At 38.4% G+C, this 13,507-nt stretch overlaps 2 protein-coding genes across 2 annotated transcripts; both read left to right on the top strand.

Annotated features, from left to right (window-relative positions):
* The first annotated feature begins 1,231 nt into the window (after positions 1-1,231).
* Positions 1,232-3,697, top strand: LOC122084167 (G-type lectin S-receptor-like serine/threonine-protein kinase LECRK3). The gene has a single exon (XM_042652250.1). It carries the CDS (start codon positions 1,232-1,234, stop codon positions 3,617-3,619), a length of 2,388 nt encoding a protein of 795 aa, XP_042508184.1. The 3' UTR covers positions 3,620-3,697.
* A 6,878-nt stretch (positions 3,698-10,575) lies between these two features.
* LOC122085167 (G-type lectin S-receptor-like serine/threonine-protein kinase LECRK1) lies at positions 10,576-13,047 on the top strand. The gene has a single exon (XM_042653625.1). It carries the CDS (start codon positions 10,609-10,611, stop codon positions 13,000-13,002), a length of 2,394 nt encoding a protein of 797 aa, XP_042509559.1. The 5' UTR covers positions 10,576-10,608; the 3' UTR covers positions 13,003-13,047.
* The last annotated feature ends 460 nt before the right edge of the window (positions 13,048-13,507 follow it).

The raw sequence follows: 13,507 nt of genomic DNA, 5'->3' as shown, positions 1-13,507 counted from the left end.
AGCGCCGTGGAGATCATTCTGCGGTTTGTCGATGGACGGTCGTCAATTTCTCCAAAGTGAAGGGTAGGGCACTATGGAGCCATTACTTTGAGGTGGGAGGATACGACTGTAGCCTCCTTATATACCCTAAAGGAGACTCTCAAGCCCTCCCTGGTTACTTCTCCATCTACCTCCAAATCATGGATCCTCGGGGTTCCTCTTCTTCTAAATGGGATTGTTTCGCTAGTTATCGGCTCTCCATCGTTAACCACCTCGACGAGGCCAAGTCCATTCAGAGGGACTCGTGGCACCGATTCTCAAGCAAGAAGAAATCTCACGGTTGGTGCGACTTCACCCCCTCTTCCACAATTCTTGATCCCAAAGCTGGTTTCCTTTTCAATAACGACTCTGTTCTCATCACTGCCGATATCCTCGTATTGAATGAATCCATTTCCTTCACCCGTGATAACAATGAGGTACAGTCTTCTTCCTCGTCGTCCTCGGTTGTCGTCGCAGGTCCTGTTTCTGATGTATTGAGTGGGAAGTTCACTTGGAGGGTTCGCAATTTCAGTCTTTTTAAGGAGATGATCAAAACCCAGAAGATAATGAGCCCTGTTTTCCCTGCTGGGGAATGTAATCTTCGGATTAGTGTCTACCAAAGTTCCGTCAATGGGGTTGAGTATCTCTCAATGTGTCTGGAGAGCAAGGACACCGAGAAGTCTGTTGTTCCCGACCAGAGTGGGGACAATACAAGTCTCGGTTGGAATGATTACATGAAGATGGCGGACTTTATTGGGCCGGAGTCGGGGTTCCTTGTCGATGATACTGCTGTATTCAGCGCATCATTCCATGTGATTAAGGAGTCCAGTAGCTTCACTAAGAATGGTGGTTTGCTTAGAGGGAGGAATGGTGGATCCAGGAAGTCCGTCTTCAATGGGTCGATTTCCTATTTGCAGAAGAAGAGACAGATAAACTTTTCAAGAAACAAGGTTTATCAAACACCCAAAATTCTGTTTCTGTTCCCAGAAACGGAAATTTTTGTTTCTGTCGTTTCTTGAAACAGAAATAGCAAAAACGTTATCAAACGGGCCCTAAGAAACTACAGTTAAACTTATCCCTTACACCACGGCGTAGAGGATTTTTTTGCTTAGAAATCTTGACTATTCTCGTCATCAATCACAATTAAAGGTAGCGAAACACACTATTGTGGTAGATCTCACACCCAACCAAGACTCCCTTTCTTCCAATTCTCATGGCTGCCGCTGCTACCTTTGTGTTTCTACTACTCCTCTCTGCACTTTACGCTTCTGCAGTAATAGCAGCTCAACAAATTAGATCATCCAACATTAGCTTAGGCTCCTCTCTTTCTCCTTCTTCCACCAATTCTTCATGGCTTTCTCCTTCTGGTCGATTTGCTTTTGGATTCTATCCACAAGGAAATGGGTTTGCCATTGGAATTTGGTTTGCCCAAATACCTCAACATACTGTGGTATGGACATCAAACCGAGACGATCCACCTTTGTCTAGCAACGTTACTTTGAACCTTACTAGTGATGGTAGCTTGGTGTTGCAAGTCACACAACAAGACCAACCAAAATCTATTGCAGACGATTCTCAGTCAGCTTCTTGGGCTTCCATGCTTGACACCGGCAATTTCGTTCTATATAATTCAACCGCAATGATCTTTTGGCAAAGTTTTGATCAGGTCCCAACCGACACCATTCTTCCAGGTCAACAACTACACGCAGGGCAGGAGTTGATCTCTGGTTTATCAGAAACCGACCACTCCACTGGAAATTTTAGGCTCAAGATGCAGTATGATGGCAACATTGTTCAATATCCCATTAACACTCAAGATGCACCCCAGAATGCTTATTGGGGATCAACTACCAATGTACAAGACAACCTTACATTAAATCTTGATGCTGATGGAGGATACTTGTATTTTCTCACTAGCAATGGTTCCACTCGATGGAATGAATCTTCCAGAGGAAATACTCCCATCAACAAAAACGGTTTTTACCGCATGACGATCGATATTGATGGGATCTTTAGAGTCTATTCTCTTAATGTGGATCAGAGGAAGAGTAGCTGGTCCATCAACTGGGAATCATCGAAAGATAAGTGCGAACCCAAGGGCATTTGCGGCGTGAACTCATTTTGTACTATCAGGGATCAGGGGACTATATGCAACTGTATTCCTAGTTTCAACTTCATTGATGAGAGTCGCCAAAGTTTGGGTTGCCAGCCAAAGTTTGAAGTTGATCAGGGTTGCGGAAATGAAACACAGAACAGCAACTCTATGTATACGTTGGAGAACGCTTCTTGGGAAGATGGTCAATATTCAGTTTTATCATCTCTAATTGAAGAAGAATGCAAAAATGCTTGCTTGGCTGACACTAACTGTGAAGCTGCAACGTTTAAAGGCCAGGAATGCATTAAACAGAAGTTCCCATTGAGATACAGAAGAAGAATAATGGATGAATCTACCACCACCATCTTAACTTTTGTTAAAGTTAGGACTCAGATGAGTTGTAGCCCCACCCCTCCAAGTGATCATGGGGCGGTAACAAAAGAAAGCAAGGGAGGAGCAAATGAAGGTATCTTAATTACCAGTCTTTCATTTAATGCTTGTGCGTTTATGGTATTTTTTGGTTTTCTTGTTCATCGGTATCATGTTAGGGCATATACAAAGATCCCAGAACATCCAAACATAGGATTAGTTGAGGAGATCGGACTTCGATCATTTACATTTGATGAGCTTGAGAAAGTTACAAAAGGTTTCAAAGAAGTGGTGGGTAAAGGAGCTTTCAGCACAGTTTTTAAAGGAACCTTGCCAAATGACGAGAGGATCGTAGCTGTCAAGAGACTAGATAAATTGTTTGAAGAAAGTGAGAGAGAATTTCAGACTGAGATAAGAGTAATTGCAAAAACCCATCACAGAAACCTAGTAAAATTGATTGGTTATTGTTGTGATGGTCCAAATAGGCTTCTGGTGTATGAGTACATGAGCAATGGAACACTTGCAGACTTCCTCTTCAATTCGGAAAGAACACTATGTTGGCATGAAAGGGTGAATATTGCTCTCAACATAGCTAGAGGAATCCTCTACCTACATGAAGAGTGTGACAACCAGATCATCCACTGTGACATAAAGCCTCAAAACATCCTCATGGATGAATACGGATGTCCAAAGATTGCTGATTTTGGATTGTCAAAGCTGTTAAAGATGGACCAAACTAAGACTCAGACTGGGATCAGAGGGACAAGAGGGTATGTTGCACCTGAGTGGTGGCACCGGAATTTGCGGGTAACAGTGAAAGCAGATGTTTACAGTTATGGGATCGTGTTTTTGGAGATAATATGCCGTAGAAGGGGAATCGATGTGAATGTTCCAGAGGAAGAAACCGTCCTCACAAATTGGGTCTACGACTGTTTTGAGACTAATGAGCTTGGTAAGCTGTTGGTTGACGAAGATGTGGAAGAAAAAGGATTAGATAGGATGATTAGGGTGGCAATTTGGTGTCTCCAAGATGATCCCTCGCTTCGACCCTCCATGAAGAAGGTGGTCTTGATGTTAGAAGGGACCATAGATGTTCCGATTCCTCCTAGTCCCACTTATTTCCTCAATGCAATGTAACTGATTCAGATTTCGTGATATCTTATTGAAGCCTAGTTTGTCACCTATTATATTCTATATACGCTATTTGTTTTGTGATTGTACGTTTGTGATATTTTGAAGCATCCTTAGAAGATTAGCTAATTATATTCCTAATAAATCTTATTTTCCTCCACAACTTCTTCTTAGTCTGTAGCATTATTATACAGAATTTAATTAATTTTTGTTAAATTTATATTTCTATGAGTGTTCGCCACCAATTTTCTGTGCTGCAACTTACCCACAAGGGTAAAAAACCTGTAGTAGCTAGAGTGATTATAGGTGCAGTTAAAGCTCCATATGGAAGATTGGAATCATTGGCACCGGCAAGATCTAGTGTCCTTGTAAAGAGTGCAAAAACACTCTATGCATCCATGTGGGCTACTTTAATTAAAGTCATAATATATCGGCCTAAAGGACATGGCTGGTGATGAAGCTGCTCCATTTAGAGACTTGTACTTGTTTGATAGTACCTGCAGTGTCACTCTGTTTGGAATCTATTTGAGAAATGGACCAATTTAAGAGTACAGATAGTAGTGCCTTTACAGTTCATTGACTCTTCTTAATCTAGAGTTTCAAACCCTTGTTTTTATAGGTGGGGTTCCATTTTTATGGGTGGAGCTCTTCTCAGATTCAACACCCTCAAGCATCTCAAGAATTTCAGGACATTAGATCTGAGCTGTCGTTTTTATTGTGTAATAAATAGAACTTGATCCTATTTTTATGTAAAATTCATTGTGAAGTTTTACATGGAAAAAAAAATTATAATCATTATCTCATATGATTGTATAAAATACTTAAATTTTTATTTTTTTAATAATAGTATATTTTATTTATAATTTTTAGAGGAATTATCACTCCCCTCCCCTTAATTATAGCTAAATATTAAGTTCCCCACATATTTTAAAATATTTTGCTCCCCCAAATTAAAAGATTCTATCAACCTTTACTATGGATTAAAAGAGGGTTGAAATCGTCTGCAATTCCGATCTCGTACAATTTCGTGCAATACCACCTTCAGGCGGTGACACGTGTATTGATACCAATACAATGGCCCAGATCTTGTACAACTAATAAAACATTAAATCAGTGAAAATGCATTTAAATCAGATCTGGGCTATTGTATTGGTATCAATACACGTGTCACCGCCTGAAGGTGGTATTGTATGGAATTGTACGAGATCGGAATTGCAGATGATTTTTTTCCGTTAAAAGAACTATTAAGTGATTGTCCTTTTTTTTTTTAATTTCTAAAATACCCCATCCCTTTAATGGATCATTTCGAACACCTCGGCCGTCACTAACAGCTTCCCTTTACGCCCTTTCTCTACACCCTGAATCTTGAATGGAGAAAAGGGAAGCTTGAATTGCATCTCTTCTTTTTTTTTTTTTTTTTTTTTTTTTTTTTTTTTTTTTGTACTTTTACATGGTTGTGACTGACCTTTCATCTTCTCTGTGGGTGGTGTTCTCTCTCTGTAGTCTCTTCCATTTTGCTGCTTTTTCCTCTAAAGTTGAATTTCTTGTATTCTGGGTTGATCTCCTCTAAAGAACCAGTTGATCTTTCCTGATTTTCACATGGTTCTGCTGATTCAGGAAGCGAGGATGATACTAAGAAACCTGTTCTTCAAAAACCCAGGTCAATATTAACCCAAGTTGTTCTTTTCTGTTCTATTTCTTTTCTTCTTTTTTTCTGGAATTATATATAATCTCAAGGAGGGAATTATATATAACCTAGTTATAGTCTCCATTTAATTCTCTCTGTTTTTTCTTGTTCTTTCTTTCTTTCTTTCTTTCTTTCTTTCTTTCTTTCTTTCTTGCTACATCTTCAATTCTCAAGATGAAGATGCAGGGTATATAGAGAGTATAGAGGAAGGGCATAAAGGGAAGCTGCTAGTGACGGCCAAGGTGTTCGAAATGATCAATTAAAGGGATGGGGTTATTTTGAGAAATAAAAAAAGAAAAAAGAACAATCACTTTACAGCTCATTTTTAACACTTCAATAGTCATGATTGATCGAATCTTTAGAATAGAAGGTAAGGAGTGAAATATTTAAAAAATCGTGGAGAATTTGATATTTAACTATAGTTCTGGGGAAGGAAGTAAAATAAAATTTAATAAATAAATATAAAGTAATTTAACATTACTGATAAAATCACATGGGATAAATTTTTTTTTTTTTTTTATAGAACACATGGAGTAATTAATGATTACAAAAATCATTTTCTTAAGTTTAAAAATTTCAATTCCTTTCCCTTTAATTCTCTTTACAACCAAATGGAGGGTATGGGATTTACATCACCATGCAAATATAAAATTATGATTTTATCTATTGCAATCACAAATCATAAATCACAATGTAAAATAAGAAAATACATATAATTCACCATTATTAGATCACCATATGTGAACGATGACTGATGATCTCCTACAGTATAGACAATTGAAACTCAAAGTTTCTCTCCTCTTTCCCATCAGAGTAGTTCAGCAATGGGAGTTGTTAATCATTAGCAATTGGGATAGAGGGAGAATCATTAGGAGGATTATAGGACGTTATACATAAATTAATTGATTTTTGTTTAAATTTATATTTCCATTATTAGGGGTACAATATAATTAAGAACCTATTCTTCATGGCCAAAACAGGGATTTTTTTTTTTTTTGGCTAACAATGGGTATCCAGGCCGAAACTAGTCCCACGAGCCCATACTGATCCTACAATCGCATGGACCAGGTCATACCAGGGTTGAATGAAAATCATTCAACTTTCATTGAAAACAGTGAAGAGCACTAAACACCCCCATGTGAGTGACTCAAGGTGTGTCTAGTGAGAGTCAAACTTGGGACATTCGAGCCAAAACAGGGATGATATTCAATTCGATTTGCTCAAAGCATTGGTTTGAATCAAACCATTATATTGAACCCCAAGGGATTAGCGCAGATGGCTTGGAGGGGACATGGTATTCCACTTCAAGAAGCGAGGTTCCATGATCAAATCTTTGCCGCAGCACCCGACTTCTTTGGGTCACCGTGCAAGAATTTCTGTCTTGGAACCGGTGGAAAATCTCTCTCTCTCTCTCTCTCTAGAAATTTTCTCCCTATTTCTATACCCAAATCAAAGGATTCTCTGAGGTGAAACTCTCATTGCTATAAGGAGAGTAATATGGTAGCGGATTCTTGAGCAGAGTATGCGGCTGTATAGGATACAGCTCCTAGACATATTTTTGTGTATGGTTGGGCTGCTACCTTATTTCTTTGCTAAAAGTTCAGCAAAATATGTATTAATGAAAATAAAGCAAGATTAGAGTCTAGACATTCTTGGACAAAAAAAATAAAATTACAGTGAGTCTCCGGATCCCCACCTTCGACATGGCCATCAACAAGGAGCTAGAGAGACCTATAATGAAGATGATAGCAATAGGACTACATTCAACATAACCATCAGCAGACCCCTACACTATTAGAAACATATAATCAATCATAGATAATAGTTGCTACATCATGCTGAAGGTGGAAATGATCTAAATTTTTATTTTCTATTTTGTCCAGATTTGTTTGGTATTTTTCATGTGATTCTTTCATTTATTTTTTATTAAATTTTTTTGTTAACTTATAATGAAATAAAATTAGAAAAAGATTGAGTATACTACTATACCATAAGCTACAAGTCACCAAACTACAGAGAGAAAGGAACTGCAAATGATCTTTGACGTGGGTATTGAATGACTCAAATTCTACTTTGGTCAATGTACCCTAACTATGTTGACTCCGAAAGTAACTGTCCCGGTGTGATAGTTTGGACTTTGGATTCTGTTAGTAAGTCATGTATACTTGCCAAAATTAAAAAAGTAAATCATGAATTACAGATTTTTTTTTTTTCCGGAGAATAGTATAGAGAGATACTCATATCAATAGAACAATGGTATATTGGTATATATATGGTTTGGTATGAGAGAGAGAGAGAGACACCTGTAATATGGGGAGAACAGAAATTAAAAAATAAATAAATAAATAATTTCTACATATCAATTACAACATCTTAATACACCAAGGTTTTAAAACTTGCAATCAATATCGATTCATATTGATGAAAATCGAACTGAATCGGATAAATTTACAATTTTTTTTTCAATGATATTTTAAATCATTTTACTCTTATATCTTACCAGTGGATCATAACTGGATTAAAATCGGCCAATATAGTGACCTGATCCCAACGATCTAGACCGATTCAATCTGATTTTTAATACTATGAATCACACACATTCCAGTCCATGTCAAATGAATATTTTTTTTTACATATTATCTCCCTTTCCTTCCTTTTTAGATGGGTTTCTAATGTCCTATTAACTATACATAAGTGTTCTGTTGGGATTTCATTTTTAATATGCATGGCTTGGGATTGTTTCATACTAAAATTGATGAAACACTATGCCTTTGACATATTAATTATCTCCGTCATGAAAGAAGTATAATTGAAGTTTGCATGTATTTATATGCGGATCCAACTGTAGTGAGTAGAAGTGGTAGGAACGGGTCAATCAATTCCACATTACATTTTTCTCACCCTTTCTTTGGAGTCCACCATTTTTCAATATTATAATATTAATATATGTTTAGGTTATCAAATCAAAATCAAATAAATTAAATGCACCAACTATTAGAATCATTGGTTAATTTATTATTATTATTTCAATACTTATCTCTATGTTTACCATTTGATTTTGGTCATATAAAAGGGGCAGGATTGATCCAACGGAAAAGGTACAAATATTATGACCTGATGATCAAACGGTTGAATCAGCCTCTCAACAATCTCTAGATAAGACTGCATACTAACTCTCAAGATGAGAATTTTTAGTAGAGGAAAAATTAATTAGAATTCGAGGTTTGAAACATTCACTAGATCACCCTTTTGACTATTCTTAGTAACTTATAAGTAACAATAGATCACACACAAATTAAACCGAACCAGCCATTTTCTTCTTCCAATTCTAATGGTTGCTGCTACGTTTGTGTTTCTACCAGTCATCCTTTCTGCACTTAATATTTCAACAGTACTAGGAGCTCAACAAAGATCATCCAACATTATTAGCTTAGGTTCCTCTCTCTCCCCTTCCTCGACCAATTCATCATGGCTTTCCCCTTCTGGTCAATTTGCTTTTGAGTTTTATTCACAAGGAAATGGCTTTGAAATTGGAATTTGGTTTGCCCAAATACCTCAACAAACTGTGGTATGGACAAGGAACCGAGATGATCCACCTTTGTCTAGGAATGCTATGTTGAACCTTACCAATGATGGTAGGTTGACCCTGCAATCCACACAACAAGACCAACCAAAAGCTATTGGTGACGATTCGAAGTCTGCCTCTTGGGCTTCCATGCTTGACACCGGCAATTTCGTTCTATATAATTCAACTGGAATGATCTTTTGGCAAAGTTTTGATCAGGTCCCAACCACACCCCTGGAAAAAAATTCTACCTAAGAGAAAAAACATCACTAAAATAGCAAAGCCTAAACTCCCACCTTCGACATTGCCATTAGGGAGAAAGAAGCTCATAAATCAAGAAAATCGGAACCATCTACGTGCCTTTTTGTTATTGCTGCCGTGTTGTGGAGGACTGGGATTCACTTTGGATGTGCATGCCGATTGTCCCTCATGCATAGGGGTGTCAATTCTTAAACCGAACCGGTAAAACCAGCCGGACCAAACCAATAACAACACGGACCGAACCGAATCGAAGCCTTATTGGGTAGGTTCGGTTTGGAGTATTGCAACCCCAAAACCAAATCGAACCGCACCGGAAACCGGATGAACCCAAAACAAACCGAAACCGGCTCAAAACCCAGACCGAAACTGAAACCAAACCGGTAAGAAACCGAAACACTCCAAAATTCATTAAAAAAATCAAAATTTGCATAGTTTTGTAAACATTTGTATGGAAAGTCGAATCCAAACTGGACCAAAAACCAAAACCAACCCGGTTATAAATCGATTTTAGAAATCGAAGACAAACCGAAATCAAACCGCACCGAAACCGGAATTTCCTTATTGGTTCAGTTTTGGTTTCAACTTTCCCACACCGAAACCGACTCAACCCAGACCAAAACTGAGCCAGACCAACCGACTGACACCCCTACTCATGCATATGTAGTTAAAACATTTCACTGGTATTCAATTCTCTTTCTTATGATTTTACATATGGTAATTTAATTAAAAAAAAAACCACCAAGTTTTCCTTCAATCACGGTCAGCGGAGTAGGGGTATCGCCAAAGATGTGACTGTGTGAGAGGCATTGTGACTTCATATTCTAGTGGGGTCAGAGATTTATCATGGTGGAGTGACCCTTCACATTCATGGTATAGTGAAGAAAAACTTCCCACAGAATAAAATGTTGAAATAATCAAAACCAGGAGGCTCCAAGTCTTGCAACGACCTACGTTGACCTTGTGTTGACGTGCATTGTGCGGTTGAAACAAAAGTTTGAATAGACAATTGCGCGGACAAGAGACGTAGGAGAACAATCTAATACATGAAACTGAACGAGATTCTGAACAGGACTGAGGAGCGATGAGAAAATATTGGACTACCATCTTCTTGGAAACTTCTAATTTACTTTGGGAAGTTAAAACATCTCTATCTTATGGTCCATTGGCTTGAAGTGCACGGTGTTGCTTTTACAATTCAATTCCGTAATCAACTTGGTTTGTGAAACAAGTTCAGGAAATATTCGAGGAAGACAGTATTGGATTTTAAAACTGGTTAATTTGATAATAGCCTTATAAGCTTCAGAGTACTTCCCACGGCTGTGAAGACTAGCGGTTTCACTTTTTAATTCTACAACCTTGACTAGAACTTACACCCTTGACTGTTCTTGTCACTGCTAACAATAAAAAGGGACCGAAAGACACCATTGTATATGCAGCTCCCACACCCAACCAAGTGACTACTACTCTCTTCATCCAATTCTCATGGCTGCTCTTACTACCTTTGTGTTTCTACTACTACTCTCTTCTGCACTTTATGTTTCTGCAGTAGTAGCAGCTCAACAAATTAGGTCATCCAACATTAGCTTAGGTTCTTCTCTCGCCCCTGCTTCCTCCACCAATTCATCATCATGGCTATCTCCTTCTGGTCGATTTGCCTTTGGATTTTATCCACAAGGAAATGGGTTTGCCGTTGGAATTTGGTTTGCCCAAATACCCGAACATACCGTGGTTTGGACAGTAAACCGAGACGATCCACCTTTGTCTACCAACGCTACTTTGAACCTTACAAGAGATGGTAGCTTGATCCTGCAACCCACACAACAAGACCAACCAAAAGCTATTGGTGACGATTCGAAGTCTGCCTCTTGGGCTTCCATGCTTGACACAGGCAATTTCGTTCTATATAATTCAACCGGAAGTATCATTTGGCAAAGTTTTGATCACTCCCCCACCGATACCCTTCTCCCAGGTCAGCGGCTAATGGCAGGGCAGGAGCTATTCTCTGGTTTATCAGAAACCGACCACTCGACCGGAATATTCCGGCTCAAAATGCAGTATGACGGCAACCTTGTTCAATACCCCATTAGAACTGATGACACAGGCTCATATGCATATTGGGCCTCAGGTACTTATGGGCAAGGAGACAACTGTTCATTAAATCTTGATGCTGATGGATATCTGTATTTGCTGAATGGTACCGGTTTCATTATAAAGAATCTTTCTTCTGGTGAAACTCCCATCAACAGGAACGTTTTCTACCGCATGACCATCGATGTTGATGGGATCTTCAGACTCTATTCACTTAATCTGGATCGGAAGAGCAGTTGGTCTATTGGATGGGTATCATCAACCAATAGTTGTGACCCCAAAGGCATTTGCGGATTGAACGCGTATTGTACTCTCAGGGATCAACGGGCCGTATGCAACTGTATTCCTGGTTTCAACTACATTAACCAGAGTCGCCAAGGTTTTGGTTGCCAAGCAAAATTAGAAGCTGAGAGCTGTGGAAATGAAACACAAAATAGCAGCAACTCCATATATAAATTGGAGAACATCTCATGGGAAGATGATCAATATTCAGTTTTATCATCCCAAACTGAAGGAGAATGCAAAGATGCTTGTTTGGGAGATGCTAACTGTGAGGCTGCAATGTTTAAAGACCAGCAGTGCAGTAAACAGAAGCTCCCGTTGAGATACGGAAGAATGATAGTAGATACTTCCACCACTACTACCTTCACTTTTGTTAAAGTCAGCAGGAGTTGTAGCCCCAACACTCCAAGTGATCATATGGGAACCAAAGAAAGGAAAGGCGGGCTAAGTACTCAAGGTATCTTAATTATCTGCCTTACATTGACTGCCATTGTATTTATGGTATTTGCATTTTCTGCCTTTCTTGTTTACCAAAACCATGTTTTGGCGTATAAGAAGATCTCAGATCAGGAGGCAAAAAATATAGGATTAGTTGAAGAGATCGGACTTCGATCATTTACATATGGTGAGCTCGAGAAAATAACAGAAGGTTTCAAAGAAGTGGTGGGTAGGGGAGCTTTCAGCACTGTTTTTAAAGGCACCTTATCAAATGGCATGAGGATCATAGCTGTCAAGAAACTGGACAAAGTGTTAGATGAAAGTGAGAGAGTGTTTCAAACTGAAATGAGAGTGATTGCCAAAACCCATCACAGAAACCTAGTTCAATTGCTTGGTTATTGTTGTGATGGTCCAAATAGGCTTCTGGTGTACGAGTATATGAGCAATGGATCACTTGCGAATTTTCTCTTCAAATCCGAAAGACCACCATGTTGGAATGAAAGGGTGAATATCGCTCTCAACATAGCTAGAGGTATCCTCTACCTACATGAAGAGTGTGACACCCAAATAATCCACTGTGACATAAAGCCTCAAAATATACTCATGGACGAGTACCGATGTCCAAAGATTGCTGATTTTGGATTATCAAAGCTGTTAAAGATAGACCAAACTAGGACTCAAACTGGGATCAGAGGGACCAGAGGGTATGTTGCACCTGAGTGGCACCGAAACATGCCTATAACAGTTAAGGCAGATATTTACAGTTTTGGGGTCCTGTTTCTAGAGTTAATATGTTGTAGAAGGGGCATTGATATGAATGTTCCAGAGGAAGAAGTCATCCTCACAGAATGGGTCTACAATAGTTTTGAGACAGGTGAGCTTCGTAAGTTGGTTGGTGAGGAAGAGGTGGACGAAAGAAGATTGGATAGGATGGTTAGGGTCGGAATTTGGTGTATCCAAGATGACCCCTCACTTCGTCCTTCCATGAAGAAGGTAGTCCTGATGTTGGAAGGGACTGTAGAGGTACCGGTTCCTCCTAGTCCCACTTCTTTTCTGAGTACCATGTAATCAAGTCAAAGTTGTGTAATCTTGAAGCCTTGTCCATCATTTGTTGTAACCTATATGCCATTGTTCTGAGATTGTTGTATGATTTTTATATTTTCAAGCCACCTAATAGGATTAGCTATTTGTAATCAAATATTTTTTTTTTTAAATAAGATTAGCTATTTGTAATCAAGTCTTTTTTTTTTCTTTCTTTCTTTGGGTGGGGTTGGGTTTAAATATTTGTAACCAAGTTAAAGTTGTGTAATTTGTTAATTTGATTTTTTTTTTTTTTTTTATATATATTTCTAGTGTTCTCTTGTATTAATGTTGGATCTACTTTCCGAACTTACCTGCAAATTTAGATATACAACATAAGGACTTATTCATTAAGCCCATGATAGCTTGCTTCAAAGAGTGGTGATCAAGAAAAAAATCAGAATAGTATTGTCAGAAAGAGTTATTATATAAAGAAAAAATTTTCCTATTAGGATGTTTGGCTAATAAGAAAAACTTGAGGTGGTTTTAAATA

Source organism: Macadamia integrifolia, chromosome 7 (genome assembly GCF_013358625.1).
Source record: "Macadamia integrifolia cultivar HAES 741 chromosome 7, SCU_Mint_v3, whole genome shotgun sequence".
In the NCBI taxonomy this organism is placed as follows: Eukaryota; Viridiplantae; Streptophyta; class Magnoliopsida; order Proteales; family Proteaceae; genus Macadamia; species Macadamia integrifolia.
This window is presented reverse-complemented; position numbering and strand designations above follow the sequence as displayed.